This window comes from Taeniopygia guttata, chromosome 13 (genome assembly GCF_048771995.1).
Source record: "Taeniopygia guttata chromosome 13, bTaeGut7.mat, whole genome shotgun sequence".
Taxonomy (NCBI): Eukaryota; Metazoa; Chordata; class Aves; order Passeriformes; family Estrildidae; genus Taeniopygia; species Taeniopygia guttata.
Genome location: NC_133038.1, coordinates 8497928 through 8513814, shown reverse-complemented (window position 1 = coordinate 8513814; position 15887 = coordinate 8497928). Strand labels below are relative to the sequence as shown.

Sequence of the window (15887 nt, the reverse complement as noted above, 5' to 3'; positions counted from 1 at the left end):
CCTTGCCATGCTGTCCCATCTCCAGAGCCTGCATGGAAAATTAAATGCCTCTCATACTTCTCAGACAAGATATTTCCTTGGAATGTATGTGCTGTAAATGATGTGGCAGTCAGAGCTCTTTAAAACACAGCAAAACATTGAAATAGTGCTGAATATTTTCATGTCTAACTCGGTGATTTGCTCTTCAGAAGTGGTACAGCCAACAAAATCGTTCTGAATGCCGTGACAGCAGCCTTGCTAATCTGATTAAAACCTTTCTAAGGTTTTCTTGCTTTCTTTTTTATATTTGTGGCCTCGTGAAATTAATTCCATCCCTTTTTTTTTAGAAGTGTGTTTAATCTTCTGCTTTGTTTAATGTCACTGTTCACCAAGTAGATTTTGGTTTAGGTTTGTTTTTTTTTTTTTTTTCTTTTCTGAATTCTTGCTTTGATAATCTCTGACCATTCTGGATCATCTTCAAAGCTGCCTTCAATTTGGAGTTGTATTTCATGAGTGGTGTCTGTTCCTTGTTTTAGAAGACACTGAACTCTCCTGCCTCCCTGCTCAAACTACCTGTCTTTTTGCTTTTTGCTCACTTTGTTCACTTTTTGCCTTGATGTTGAATCGTTTGAGTCTTTTGTTAGCCACGTTTTGCATGATCTCTGCTGTCATGTTTGTGATCCTTGAAATGGCATGAAAGAAGCAGGAAGAAAAGCCTGAAGTGCTTTTCTTAAAACTGCAGTTAAAGAAGAAATGGTGTAATGAGAAAGGGGATGAGTTTTGAGCAAAAATAAGGAGATGAGTGCTGAGGTGGGAGTGTAAAAAGGAAAAATTTGGTTTTAAGAAAGTCAAAACTTCTTTAGTCATTGCTTATACCGAAGAGTGACTAAAATCTGAATTTTGCATCAGTTATTTAAGTTACTTCAAGAAAGAGTCATGATGCATATAGAATTTTTGTATTGAGCATCCACTTCTTCTAATCCAGCATTAGCTAGAATGGTAACAACTATTGCTGAGACAAATTTGAGAACACATTTTAGAGTAGATTTATCCATCCTTGGCTTAATGCTTTGTGTGTTGGAATGCAGATTGGTCAGCTGTGAGGGCAGGTTTTTTCCACTCCAGTGTTGATGGCTGGGTGTGATATTCACATTCTCTGTCCAGAGAATGTGAATGTCACAGCTGGAGGTGAGTGGAGCAGTGATGTGCTGCCTCCAGACAGGCACATGTCAAACGAGGTGCAGGGAGTGGGGTTTCAGCTTTACTCAGAAATCCCATTAGCAGGAATCCCAGCTCAGCACTCAGATTGGGTATGAAGAAAGGATAAATGTTGTGCATGGAATGTGGGGATACTTAGATAAATATGTACTTATATAAATACTGCTGGTGCCTGGTTCTGTGCAGCACTTTTGAATCCAGGCAGGGAGAATGGTGATTCTTTTCAAATAATGTTTTCATTTTCTCTTCCCATTTGGATTGGGTGTGGGGAAGTGTGTAATACAGTTTTGTCACATGTTACTGGGAAATGAGTGTCCTGCCTGTGCTCTTCACTGGAAAAATGAAAAATGGGGAAGTGTTCCACTGCAGAGACTTGAGTGTGCTTCATCACAGAACCATGAAATGGTCTGGGTTGGGAGAGACCTTAAAACTCATCCCATTTCACCCCCTGCCATGGCAGGGACACCTTCCATTGCCCCAGGGGCTCCAAGCCCCAGTGTCCAACCTGGCCTTGGGCACTGCCAGGGATGCAGGGGCAGCCCCAGCTGCTCTGGGCACCTGTGCCAGGGCCTGCCCACCCTCACAGGGAAGGATTTCTTCCCAATATCCCATCTGACCCTGCCCTCTGGCAGTGGGAAAACATTCCCCCTTGTCCTGAGGCTCCATCCCTTGGAAATTGTCCCTCTCCATGTTCCTTGTTGGCTCCTTCAGGCACAATGAGTTCACCCCAAATCCTTCTCTTCTCGGGGCTGAACAATCCCACTTTTCTCAGCCTTTTCTCATGGGTTGCTGTTGACTTGCTTGTGTTCCTGTTCCCTTCTTGTTTGGGAGTGAATTATGAGGATGGTTAAAAAGGGAACCAAGGCCTCATGTTGCATTCCAGGCTGTCTTGTGATCATTCCTTCCAGAGACAAAAATAAGTTGCTTTGAACCTATTCTTGTACTTAAGGAACTGCAGGTTTAGATCCTGCAGTGTAAATCCAGCTCTTGCAAGTCACAGGCAGGTGATCCAGGAAAAAGCCTGGACAGAATTCCTGGTGCAGGAATTGCTGATGGGTGGACAGATACCAGAGCTCCTGGGGTGAAATGCTGCATATAAAGAGTCCAGGATAAAAGTGATACAAACCATGACAGCAGACATTTGGGAAGGTTTTACACCTTCTCATAAATTGTTCAATAAATTCTATACTAGGTTCAATAAATTGTTCTTGTCACTTACAAGATAAATTTTATCTAGCAATTTTTAGCATATGACATCCCATTCCTCCCTTCCCTCCTGTCAGAAATTCTGTCATTAATGAAGTTACCACATTTGAAGTAGTTTTGTGGCTGAGAAGCTGACTCCTGTAATGCTTTTCCTTCTCCCAGCTGCAAACTCTGCCTTTCATTTCTTATTTTTCAAGTGAATACAACAGTAATACTTGAAGTGTTCAAAAGATAAATGCTGCCAATTATTCCATATCATAAACTGGAAGATGTATTGAGGCAAAAGATGGGATGTTTTTATAACTTGGTGTCTATTCTCCAGCAGTCATACATGAATATAAAATAAAGCTCAGTGCCATGAGCAGCAGGGTGCCTGCTTTCCTGAAATACAGTAGAATTCCAACTAACATTCAGTCTCCAGCTGATGGTTGTGCTCCATGATTTGCTCCTTTGCTTTTGGTTTCTTATCTCACACCCTGTGGGGGATCCTGGAGAAGAGTTGTAATCAAATACATACAATATTTAAAGCTCCCACTTAAATTGATTTGCAGTATCCCACTGGAATATAATTGGAATTAAGGAACAAATATTGATCCCTGGTAGACAAAGCTGGAGCTGTGGCTAGGATTTGTAGCAGGTTGGTTTTCTCTGTGTTCTGCTGTTTGATAGCAAAGAAACTTCAAAGGTACCTTTGAAGCTTCTGTAGTTTTGAGATGAAGGAGACTGAATTGGGTTTGTCAGATTTCAGGAGTAGTTAAGTGGTTGTGGAAATGGAGGCAAATCCTGTCTGGAGGTTCCTTCAGTCCAGAGGCCTCCTTGGTGTGAAACAGCAGCAGCAAAGCAGTGACACTGCTGCTGGCTTTAAAGACCTCGGGGTTTCCAGGGTTAACCTTTTTTATCCCATTTCCCCTTCACCCTTAGGCTTGAGCTGTGCAGTGCCCATCCCTGGAGGGGTCCAGAGAAGGCCTGGACGTGGCACTCAGTGCTGGGTGACAAAATTGGATCAGTCACAGCTTGGACTCAATGGCCTTGGAGGCCTTTTCCAACCCCAGTGATTCTGGGATTCAGTAATTTCTGGAAGCATGGCCAGGGCTTTTTGGCTCAGTTGCCCAGTCCAGGAGTTCCCTGGAGCTCCTGGCAGAGGTGGATTTGGAGCTGGAGTGGCAGAGTTGGAAGCAGGATGTTCCCTCCTGCCCCTGCAGCCAGGGAATCAGGGAATCCCAGGGGCTGGAAGGGATCTCTGGAGATCATCCAGCCCCAGCCCTGCCAAGGCAGGCTCACCTGGAGCAGGTGGCACAGGGACACATCCAGGTGGATCTGGAAGGTCTCCAGAGAGGGAGAAGAATGTGGGGGGCTTCTTCCCAAGGATAATTCTTTCCTGGCTGTGGCTGCCCCATTTCTCAGTGAGGCAGATTAAAGCCCTAAAAACTTGCAGCTCATTCCACAAGCCTTGGAAACAGTAATTTTCCCTTCCAGTGCTCCCAGCCTCTCCTCCAGCCCTGCTTATTTGATGTAGAAAGTTATCAACACTCCCTATTTGCAGTTATTATGCTGAGAATCTGCTTTCTGCTACTCACTCTGGTTCTACCTTTCTACCATGTGAACCCAATTAATTCAACATAATCACAGGTAAAACAGTGTTACTTAACAAAGGATTTTGCTGGATGATTCTCCACAGGGTTTTTGAAGGACATAAATCTGTTTACTTTTTGTCTGTCAGTTGTTTTGTGACTGTGACCTGGAATTGAAAATTAAAGATTCTAGTCAGACCTGTACTTGAGTGCTATGGAATAACAGAAACTTCATTTTGTTCCTGTTCTTGACAGAAGGAATGGTAAATACTTGTCTTCAGGCATCTGGCTTTACTTGAAATAAAGCATAATATTTGCATCTACAGTAGTACTCCTGTTTTTCAGCATTTGTTTGGACATTTTGGACATAAGGTAGAGCTGAATTTAACAACATGTTTTTTAAAAATCTCTTTTTTACATTGTGTTTCTTTATAAGTAAATTAGGAGGAAAATTACAAGTTTTGGCAACTCTGCTGCTTACTTTTGCAGAATCAGTAATTCCAAAGGTGCTAATCCTTGGTTTTAATGTGCAGCAAAATTTAGGCTTCTTTGCTGGTTTCATGCTGACTTTGACATTGCTGAAAGTGTGTCAAATATAGATTCTTCAGATGTACACACAGAGCTGCTTAATTTTTTTGTAAGATTATTTTAAGATTAATAAAATATTATTGGAATAGTTTTCACTCTTTGAAGTTTGGTAGCATCTGAAATCCACAAAAAAGGGAATCTCTCATATTCCCTTTCAGTGGCTTGGTTTGGAAAACCATTTTTAGGACAGGGATCTCATCTGACAGTGTCAGAGATGGCTGGGACTGTAAAATGCAAAGTTCTGACATGGAATACATTCACTGTCAGTGCAGATTTGTTAGCATTTTGTTCAGTTTGTCCTGTGTTGAGAGAATTTCTCCTGGATCAGGTGTCCTGGGCTGGAGCCATGCATGGGCAGTTGTTCCACAGTCATCATGCAATAATTCCACATCATGTGCTTGGAATCATTTGCCTGGGATGAGAATCAGTGCCTGAGCTGGGCAACATTTCTGCACACATGCAAATGTCTCATGTTAACACTCATGGAAGTGCTGACTGATCCTTTTGTGTTTTAGATATGAAATCAAGGAATGCATAAAAAAACAGCACTTTTTTTGCCTGCCTTAGAGCCTCAGAGTCACAGAGTGGTTTGGGGTGCAAGGGACTTCAAAGATAATTTAGTTTCATCCCAGTGTCATGGCAGAGACACCTTCCACTATCCCAGGGTGCTCCAATCTTGTCCAACCTAGCCTTGGGCACTGCCAGGGATCCACAGCTTCTCTGTGCCAGAGCCTCCCCACCTTCACAGGGAAGAATTTCTTCCCAAAATTTAATCTAAACCTTCTTTCTGTCAGTTTGAGGCCATTCCCCCTTGTCCCATCGCTCCACTTGAGGACAAACACAACTTTTCATGACATTACCTGCTTCTATGCTGAAAATGTCATCTAATAATTAAATTGTAAGGCTCTATTAAATGGAAAGAAATACTTGTGTGTGTAATATATGCAGGTAAATAAGATTTTCTATGTTTTGATTTAACAAAGTGTAGATAGCTCTCTGCAAAATCCCTGCTTGAGTCTCTGAATTTAATAGAGATAATTTAACCAAGTATGCATTAAATTCTTTACAATTTTCTTAACTTTTCTTCCCTTGGTATGGTTAAGGAGATGTTTAATTTGTTCCCTGGTGAACAAGGGCTTGAGGTGACCTTACAGAACCTCTTGTGAAATGTCTTTTTACCTGTGGCAAGCATGTGATCCATGTGAAACGTGTTGTGAAATACAAAGTGATGATAAAATCTCCCTCTGGAGTGAGAACCAGCCCTGCCTGCCCTCAGAGAGTACTGGGGGGAAAGGTAGTAAAATATTAGAGTTATGTTTGTAATGGCCTTGTGCACAGCGTTGGCAATCTTGATATAATTGCAAAGTACAGTTGAGGGGAAAAAATGTAGGAATAAAGCTCTGCTGATATAATGGCTAAAGCAGATTGTGCTGCAGTTATTTTTCTATAATTTGAAATTCAGGCAAGTTTTCTCTGGTAGATTCAAGGATATCCAGCTCACTTTTAGAAATAATCATGTGGAACTTTGATACTTCTGTTTCTGTAAGTTAAGTCCTAAGGGAAACAAAAGACAGCCTTGGCCCCAAATCACCTTCCCAGTTTCAGTGAAAGCCTGAAACTCTCTGAAAAAGAAAAGAAAATCTAGCCTCTGACACTTTTCTCCATTTATGTAATACTTAACATATTTAACAAACAGCTGCTGATGTATAAATACAAAATACACCTGGAATCAGCAAGAACCAGGTGCTCAACTTGGGCACACTTTGTGCAGCATGAACTTGGAGCAGGTTTGGGGTTTGAGTGATTTAGGATCCCTGCAGGATTTTTCAGGGGTTTTCAGCAGAATGTGTTTGTGGGGTTATACCCAACATGCTGATGGGTTTTGTGCTGCTTCTTCCTCTAGAGGGAAGAGAGCTCAGCACATTTAATTGGAGGAATAGACACAAAATATAAGAATTTTAAAAAAAGAAAGGAGAAAGGGAAGGGGCCAGGAGCCCATTAAGTGTCTCAAATGAGGAGAAGACAAAAAAATCGGAGTGGGTTGCTTATTCCTGATGTTCCTTAAAATGAAAGTAAAAGCAGCAAATTTTTGCAAAAGATCATTGACTTTCTCTATGGCTTTATTTCCAACACAAAAATAAATGGAGGACTGAAGGGACAAAATAATTGAAGCAGCTGCTAATAGCATTTTCAATTTCAGGCTGATTTTATTGGAAAAACATCTTTGCATTGGTTATTAATGAGCAGTTGAACCAGTTGCGTGAATACTTTGTATTTTTTATGTTTTGTAGGAAAATTCTTGCTAAGATATCTCACGAGATAAATCTTAGACTCTTTATGCAATTATCTGAACCACTGAAAAAATGGGGAAGGGGAAAACAGCTTTGAGGAATCCAAACCAAGGCTGCAGTTGTCTCATTTCTCAGCAAAAGATGGGCAGGAGTTGTGATTTACAAATAAACCTTTTCCTGTGCTTGGTGGCAGTTTAAGGCTTCATTTGTGCAGCAGCTTAGCTGGGTACTGGTGTAGCAAAGCCTTCTCTTAATCTGAATTTCTGAAAGCCAGAAGGGGGGACTCAGCTCCTTCCTGGCCTGCCAAGAGAGCATTCCTTGCCTCAATGCTGTTTGTATTTCACAGAGTTTCACATTGTGTGAAATTAATGGCGTGTGATGAACCCTGCATTCAGGGAGCAGAGAAAGTTTGTATCTGTGCTGTGCTGGGCGAGTTTATAAACTGTGGATCCTGAGAAATGTTTTGAAATGTCAGATGTTGGTATTTTGTGGTTTAGATGTGAAGCAAACGCTGAAAACAAGAGGCAAATTAAGAAAAGGAAGAGGAAAAAAACATAGTATTTGGTTGTCCAAAGCTAGTATTTGGCACTGGAAAGAATTCCTAGCTGGTGGCTGAGCTTTTTTGGGGTGTTTTTTGTGCTGGTAAAGGAGAAAAGTGCTGTTGTCTGGAGAGCCTCAGGTGGGGAGGCTGTGAGGAGTCCCCTGGCCCGGGCTGTGGTCTCACACCACGGTGCAGCCGTGCCAGCAGAGAGTGTACAGAGAGAAGGAGGCTGTGTGGTTTTGTCAGTAATTCAGAAACCACAGGCAGGATTTTTCTGGCTTTATAGGCAGAGCTGGCTTTGAGAGTGCTCGATGTACTCCAAAACGTGCAAAGGCTGCTGGGCTCAGTCAGGGACACAGAAAGATTGCTGACGCTCTGTGATTTCCTTCCATTTCTCCTTTGAGGACTGCATCAGCCTCCTGCGTTTCTAAATTCAAAATTACCAGGTATAAACTATGCTTGTAAAGGCCCTCAGCCCATAAGATTCTCCCATAAAACCTTTGCCTCAAGAATATGCTCCAGTCTGAAGACCGGGGTTTTGTTAATTTGTGTTCTTGGTGTTAATTGTGAGTCTCTACCAGAGGAGTGAAATGATCTTATGGATGTTAAATAATCATGAAGTAAATTGGATTGATACAGTTTTTATTTGGAAAGAGGAAATGACTCCTGTATTGTTGTGGTTTACAAATATTGAAATGCTTAAACTAATTGCCAGCCTCAGTTTTGAATGGGGAAGCAAAATCAAAGACATGATGTGCTCAGAGTTTCTCACAGCACTTGCCAGGAAGAATCCAAGTTTTGAAAACAGTTGGCCTGCTTTCAGAAAGAGATTTTAATGAGATTAAAAGAGAAAGAATGTGCAAGTTTGATTAGAAAGTTTGGCCGTGCTATAACAATGGGTTCTTGCAAGCCAGCACAGAAAATGCTGTTGTTTTTAGGGGTAGAATTGATTTGTTCTGAAACATGAAAAGCAGGAATGAGTGGGTAAAAAATTATTGCAGCACAGTGTCCTGGGTTAGTGTGAGAAAATCCATCCTGTTGGACACACTGCCCAGTCTAGAAGGCAACTTCAGTGGCCCAATTTTCTCCTTGATTTTTCAGTTTTTCAGCTGGTTATTTGCCAGTCAGAATTGAACCAAGGATTTTGTGGGTTGTGCAGAGCAACCTGATTTTAAAACAGAAAGTTTCACACCAATCTTTCATTTTCCTTGTGTCAGGGCTTCTCCTCCAGTTTGGGTGGAGAGCAGTGTTGGAATATTCTGGAGCTTGGCAAGGCAGGGAGAGCCTGGTGCATGAGGAAAGATCCATTTGCTTATAGGCACACCCCCAGGAATAGCTCAAATAAATAAATAAATGTGCAAGTTTGGGGCTAAAATTGCTTCCAAAAGTCTCTTTGATTATCCATACCCACTTGGTCAGGCTCCTGTCACCGTGGTTTATCAGTAAGTAACAGAGCTGGGCTGAGGAGGCCATGGGGGGTGGGAGGGGCAGCTTGTGAACACTTATTTTAAATGACCTGGATCTGCAAAGGCTCGAGAATCACTGAGTCAGTATAAAGGCAATAAAACTAGGTCTTTTGGTCCTTATAACAATGATTGAAAGGCTGTTTTCTTTCTCATTTAACATGCAGCAAGGACATATGGGAGAAGGCGAGGTAACAATATTCCTCTTTAATTTTCTAATGTTGACAATGTCTCATGGGAGAAATAACATTAAGTTTTTACTAGAGGGCAAAGTCCAAACTTTAAGCTTATAAGGGAGCACTTTCACATACGTTTACATAGTCTGCATGCCATAAATCAGCATTTTAACTGGATTAGGGAGTACCTGAGGCTGAAATGATCACAGTGGACATCACCTGGATGGTTTGTGACCATGGGGGGCTGTGTTGCTGTGTTTCTGTGCGTGTGTGTGTGTTATGAATGCCAATATTGGAGGAGTTTATTTTGGGAATTTTGGGTGCCGATGGAGCATAAATACAGTGAGTGTCTGACCTGCTGGGTTCAGTGTGTGTGTGGAGATCTCCAGCAGCAGCTGAGGGGCCTGGAAAGGGTGGTTAGGTTTGGGAATTGCTCCCTCCCAACAATCCCTGCAGGACTGGGGTCTTACGAGATGAAACAAATGACATGTGCACTAGTTCCTTAGGAAGAAACAAGGTTGAAGTCAATATTACAATATTTTTATTATAGTAGGAATCAGGTTTGCCCAGCTACAGAAAGATGCCTCATTATACTTGACTGTTATTTTTATTAAAGGTGTGTAAAAGATTCTTGAAATTTCAAATCAGGCAACCTGACTGAGCCTTCCATTTTTTATTCATAGAAATTCTATGGTGGATGGTGGATTTTACTACCTTTTTTTTTTCCTTTCAGCTTCTTAGCTGTTTGGTTTTTGTCACAGAACATGTCTGTATCTTGGTCAGATTTTCTGTTTTCAAGATGTTTTCTTTTTTAAAACCAATTTCTTTCAAGGGGAGGAAGCAAAACCAGGATAAATTAACCTCACCATTACATTTCTGTGGTAGATTGGGATGAATCCTGAAAAAACAGACGCAGTGTATCACATCATAGACAAAAGGAAATGTATCCTAGAACTTTTAGCACGCCTCATTACTTACTCTCCCTATATATATTTATTCCTAAAATGCTCCTTAAATGAACAGAAGTCTCAGTTTGCTGTTTAGCTGTTGAATATTGGAACTAAAGAGGGAATTCATGGCAGAGAACAGCTCCTGTGCTCTATTTATGATATTATACAGTGGCATATATAACAAAGGACCTTATTTAAAAGAAATATTATTAAGGAACTCTATGATAAATGATTATGATAGAAAGATGCTGGACTGCAAGTGGAACATTTCTCATTTTACAATATTTTCTCTTAGAGTGAGGCCATTAACAAAATTCTGTTGTAACACTGAAGTAAAGTTGTAGGAGGGACAAAATTTTCAGTCTTTGCAGTGAATGACAATGTAATGTTTCCTCAGGTTATTTTTGTTATTTATTAGTGGGTGTTTTATGATGTGTTTTGATATCAGGTAATTTAAATGTGTAATACATTTAACTGGTAGAATTCTTGTTTTCCCATTTTCACTTGAAATTTTATCTATTCCATGCAAGCAGCTGTTCACTGGAAAATGGAATAGATGGCTTGATATTGTGAAAGCCCCAGAAACCAAATTGGCTGTTCCCTTGCCTTTTTATACTTTTTAAAAGAAACCTCATTGGAAACACAAAATATTATGGAAAGCAGTCAGCTCGAGCACCGGTTAGAAATCCTGATTTGTTCTGAGGAAGAGCCTTTCCTCTGAATTGAAGCATTTGAGCTGCTGGATGATGCTGGAAACTGAAAGGGTGCAATGAAATCGAGAACATAACTGCTCATTCAGAGGGCAAATCACTGCCAGTTCTGCTGATGCAGCAACGGGTGCATTTTCCCCAATTATTCCAACAGTGTGCGCTTTGTTCTGTTAGTATGGTTTTTTTTCCCCTGTTTTTCTTTTTTTCCAACCCCCTCTTCAGGTCAGTCCTCGCTGTTCCCGATGGAGGATGGGTTCCTGGATGATGGGCGTGGGGATCAGAGCCTGCACAGCGGGTTGGGGTCTCCCCACTGCTTCTCCCACCAGAACGGGGAGCGCGTGGAACGCTACTCCCGCAAGGTCTTTGTCGGGGGGCTGCCTCCGGACATCGATGAAGGTACACAACCTCACCCAGGGCAGGAACCTCTGTCTGCCAGCTCGGGTGGGTCTTCTCCAAGCTTTGATATGGAAATGGATCTTTCACGTGTCAAATAATTCAAGTGGGTTTAGGCCATGGTGGTGTTCTGCCACCGAATAACAAAATCACAAAATCACTTTGTCACACGTTGAACTGACCTCAGCAGCACAAAAGTGCAAAATTAAACAAGTCAGTATCACCTGTAGAAACTCATAAATCCATTGCAATAATTTTACAGGCCGCAGAAGTAAGTAGCAGGAAAAGCTGCTCATAGTTTTATAAGATCTGTGTGAGGTATCAAGTCCTAACTCTATGTTTGGTTGCTCCTGTGTAGTGGAGGTTGTTTTCAGTAATGAGTTCTGTCCTCTGGTAGATCCTGACCTGTGCATGGTGAGAACCCAGACAGGAATGAATCTGTGCAGGGCATCCTGAGGGACCAGCGGTTTGTGGTGGTCCATCACACAAATACAGGTGGCAGAAACTGCAGTTGTTATTAAAATAAAATTAAAATGTCAGGTACAGGTGTTGTGAAGCTTGGTTTCACCAGAACTCTGTGTTCTGTGTGTATGAGCCTGCTGGGATAGTGGTTAGAAGAAATGCAACAATAAAAGTGAAAAGTTTTTTTCTTAATCGCGGCATTGTTTTAATCCCCACTTTTTTTGTGTCAGAGCTTCTAATGCCCTGCTGTGACATGGCAACCTGAACTTCATGTCAGCCATGAGAGCAGTTGAAGCTGGATTATTATAACAGTATACATGCAGTGGCTCAGTTCCTGAGAATTAGTGGATTGTGAGCTTTTATTTATAATTATCAGTACAAAAAGAAGTTTGAGCTTTGGCCTGTCTTGTTTTATAAGGAGTGTTCTGTCTCGTCACAACGATCCACCATCAGCTACTGAGCACTGCTCTGAGCTGCTGAACATGGAGGGTCACAGAATGTTTGTTTATAGGATGAAATCAGTGTCTTTCAAATGTCTTAAGTTAAATTTATTTTAAGCTCATGCCTTTTCCCTTCTCTCCTTTTCCAGATGAGATCACTGCAAGTTTTCGGCGCTTTGGACCTTTGATTGTAGACTGGCCACACAAGGCAGAGAGCAAATCTTATTTTCCTCCTAAAGGTAAATGATGCGAACCAATAAGATGACATTTTAGAATGATTTATTGGGATAAAACACTAGATTGGTTTTACAGTGACCCAATGTTTAGGGGGAAAAAGGAATTTAATACTTGGGATTTTTCTATACTGGTGAAGTTTCAAATATGGCTTTGCAGTTATTATTCACTAAAAGAATTCTTCTTAACTTCCTGGTTTTACTTTATTCCATTTTCCCCTCTTCACCCTGTTGTTGTACATGTAGTAACAGCTTTTTAAAGGCACTAAATACCTTCCACAGCAGCTGGAAAGGATTAGTTCCTTAGGTGAAAAACCAGAGCACTTTTGGGTTGGAAATGTGTGCTGAGAGCACCTTAAATTTTTCCCTTCCTGTGTGGCAGCGTGATGTCAAACCTAATTCTGAGTTAAATTCTGATCCTATAGACAAACAGACAGCAGCAGTGATGTTTGTGTTTTCCCTTGGCCAGGATATGCATTTTTGCTGTTCCAAGATGAAAGCTCTGTGCAGGCACTGATTGATGCATGCATTGAAGAAGATGGAAAGCTCTATCTCTGTGTTTCCAGCCCCACTATCAAAGACAAGCCGGTAGGTGGAATTGTCAGGGCCTGCACAATTCGTGGGTGATAATCACAAATTGGGCTCTTCACATGCAGCTTTTTCTTATTCAGAACATTAATGTTAAAATTTCTTTAAGGTGTCAAATTAAGAAGAGAAAAGACCAACTTACTACTTTTGAACTAGACATAAGAAAGTTTTTTAGTCTAGTTACAATGCTTATTTTTATCAGGAAAAGATGTATTTCCAGACAGGTATTTTATGCTTGCTAATGATGAACATGTAGAATTCATATTGTCTGTGTTGTGTGTAACAGATAAATCCTAAAAAACATACCATGGCATTGAACTGTAAATTATTAATATACAAATGGTTGGGAGGCTGATGCAAGTCTGTCAATAGTTGGGGAGAGAATTCTCCTCTAGTCCTGTGCTTCAAATTTTGGCCAGCTGTGAGCAAACACAAAGCAGCACAGTAACTAAACAGGCAACTCTGGAGCCTGGTGCACTGAGATAAGGCTGGGACAACAGGAGCAGTGCAGATCTGTGTGGCCAGGGGGGCTGTACAGCACAGCTCAGTCATGATTAAGTAAATGTGTCAGCAGAGGGTGAGGGTTTTTTCCCCAGAAATTTGGGTAACAAGGAAGTGATGAAATTTAGCATCCTCAAATGGTCTGTCTTAAGAGAGCTCGTTACCATTTCATTTTGAGAAATGATTGCTGAAGAAGTAGAGTTTAGAGAGTACAGCCGTTTAAGAAGTTTTCTTCTCTGTAGGACGCTGTTGTAATTTTTATTACTGAGACACTTTGACTTGTGAATGGTTAAAAAAACCAGGCTTTTTGTCCATAGGTTCAGATCCGGCCTTGGAACCTTAGTGATAGTGATTTTGTTATGGATGGTTCCCAGCCTCTTGACCCAAGAAAAACCATTTTTGTTGGTGGTGTTCCTCGGCCTTTACGAGCAGGTACACACTGCAGCACTGGGCATGTTGGATGTGCAGCCTGGTTTGGGGAGCACTGGGGGAAGCGAGCCTGGCAGCGAGGGAATATTGAGTGTGGTGACACAGTGGGGGACCCTGCCCATCCCGAGGTGGTGCTTGGAGAGAAACGAGCGCGCCTAGAGCCCTGTTTGGTTTTACTTTGTGCTGCAGTGGAGCTGGCGATGATCATGGACCGGCTCTACGGAGGGGTTTGCTACGCCGGCATCGACACCGACCCCGAGCTCAAGTACCCCAAAGGAGCTGGGCGGGTGGCGTTCTCCAACCAGCAGAGCTACATCGCTGCTATCAGCGCCCGCTTCGTCCAGCTGCAGCACGGAGAGATTGATAAACGGGTAAGGCCTGCGCCCCTGCTCCCCTGCAAACGCCCTCCCTGCCTCAGGGCTGTGCTTGGCAGTGGTACACCAGCTCCATCCCGATTTTAGTGCCTCTCGCATGCAGCGCGGCAGGAAAGCGGAGTGGTAGGGAGCTGGCGGTGCTGGCACGTGGGAGGTGACTGTGAAAAAGACTTTCTCGAGTTGCTGAGTGTAGTGGGAAGTGTGGCAGCTGCCTTGGCCTTTTCCAAGAATATTGCGCTCCTCAGATGCTCCCACCGCAAGGATTTGTGGTGTTTGTGAGATGCAGGGAGGGAGGTGCCTGCCAAGGATGGGCCAGCTCTTACTCCTGCTCTGCATCCTTTGGGAGAAGAGGCAGAAGCACCCCATGTGTGCTGGGTGTCCAAGAGCATCCTGGTAAACTTGTTACTGTGCCCTGCAGCCTCCCTCCACAGCCTGTGCAAAGGCTGTGCTTGCTTATTTCATTCCTTTATTATTGTATTCCTTATTATTTTAAATTAGAGCAATATGCCAAATGGATCAGCTTTCTGCCCTCTTCATCTCTCTAAAATGTAACTGCCAGTTACAGTGATCTTCAGACCACAATTTTGGGAAACTCAGATGCTCACATCTTCTCTTGTAATTCATCCTTTGTCTCTGGATTTTTCCTACATGACTGTCACTACTGATCTTAATTTTAAAGTTAATACAGTGGAAAACCTCCAAACTTGGCTGATTAGCCCATTATCTTTTCACTTCTGCTTTGGCTATAAAGCAGAAGAATTGTAACAACAATTTGACTGTGGGCCTGTGAATTGGAATGTCTTTGTTCTAATCTTGGCTCTGGAAATAAGTTCTGTACAGCTTTGAACAAATAATTTGGGCTGCCCTTGTGCAACTTGTGCTTGCATAAGCGGACACTTGGGTGAATAGGTCCATTGAAGCTGGTGGGACTACAAATTTAAGTAAGTACTTGTAAACTCTGAAAAAAAATTTTGCAATCTATTTCCCCTTCCTTTTCTCCCCCCACTCCCTATTTCCTCATTTTTTGTGCAGTTTTTGTGTGGGCAGATAATGCTCAGAGAGGATTCATTATAAGAGAAATCGGGTGCATGAGGGAGGTAAAAATACAGCAACACTAGTTTTTATTAAGGTTCTATTTATTATTGGTTTTCCCATACTGTTTTTCTGTAAAAAGAAAAATAAAATTAGTAAAAAAAACCCCAGTAACAAGAAGGGATTTCCTGTAAAATTAGGCAAGGAGGTGCTGCTAAAGGGTGTGCTCTGAGATAATGCACAGGAAGGGTTCAGTGACTGGGGCTCCCACCATTAGTGGAGAATTGTAACTGAGGCTTTCTCTGGAGCTGGGAAATCCTCTGTGCCCAGCTCAGGGAGCAGATACAGCCGTGCCACACTCAGAATTAATGTGACAAGGACACCTGAGCTGCAGTTTGGCCTCTAAAGGTGAGCAGAGGGAACAGAGCAGAATCATCACATGAAGGAGGCCTGCATGGCATCTTTGTTCTTTTTTAGGACTTGGAGAAGGCAGCACTCCTCAAAAAATCCCCAACCTCCCACTGCACAGCAGATTAGGGGATGGGGAATGTGATGTTAGGAATATTTGCCTGCTTTTGCTCTTGTACAAATTGACTGAGTTGGCAGGGCAGAGTTTTGGGAGATGCAACTTGAGCACTGAAAGAGGAGAAAAACGGGTTGTTAAAAAGGCTGCTGTGTTCTGTCTGAGCAGTTTATGTGTCCTGTAAGCAAAAATGACATCAAACTACTGCAGTGCCATCTG

At 42.2% G+C, this 15887-nt stretch overlaps 1 protein-coding gene across 2 annotated transcripts in view; it reads left to right on the top strand.

The window, feature by feature from the left end:
- Positions 1–15887, top strand: part of CPEB4 (cytoplasmic polyadenylation element binding protein 4) — a 38172-nt gene that overhangs the window by 17029 nt on the left and 5256 nt on the right. Inside the window, exons 3-8 of one of the 2 annotated variants that reach the window (XM_002196280.7) lie at positions 9025–9048; positions 10916–11089; positions 12138–12227; positions 12691–12809; positions 13628–13742; positions 13929–14110. In XM_002196280.7, coding sequence (XP_002196316.2) covers positions 9025–9048; positions 10916–11089; positions 12138–12227; positions 12691–12809; positions 13628–13742; positions 13929–14110 — 704 coding nt within the window. The remainder of the gene's footprint in view (positions 1–9024; positions 9049–10915; positions 11090–12137; positions 12228–12690; positions 12810–13627; positions 13743–13928; positions 14111–15887) is intronic. The other variant, XM_012574979.5, reaches the window with a different exon arrangement.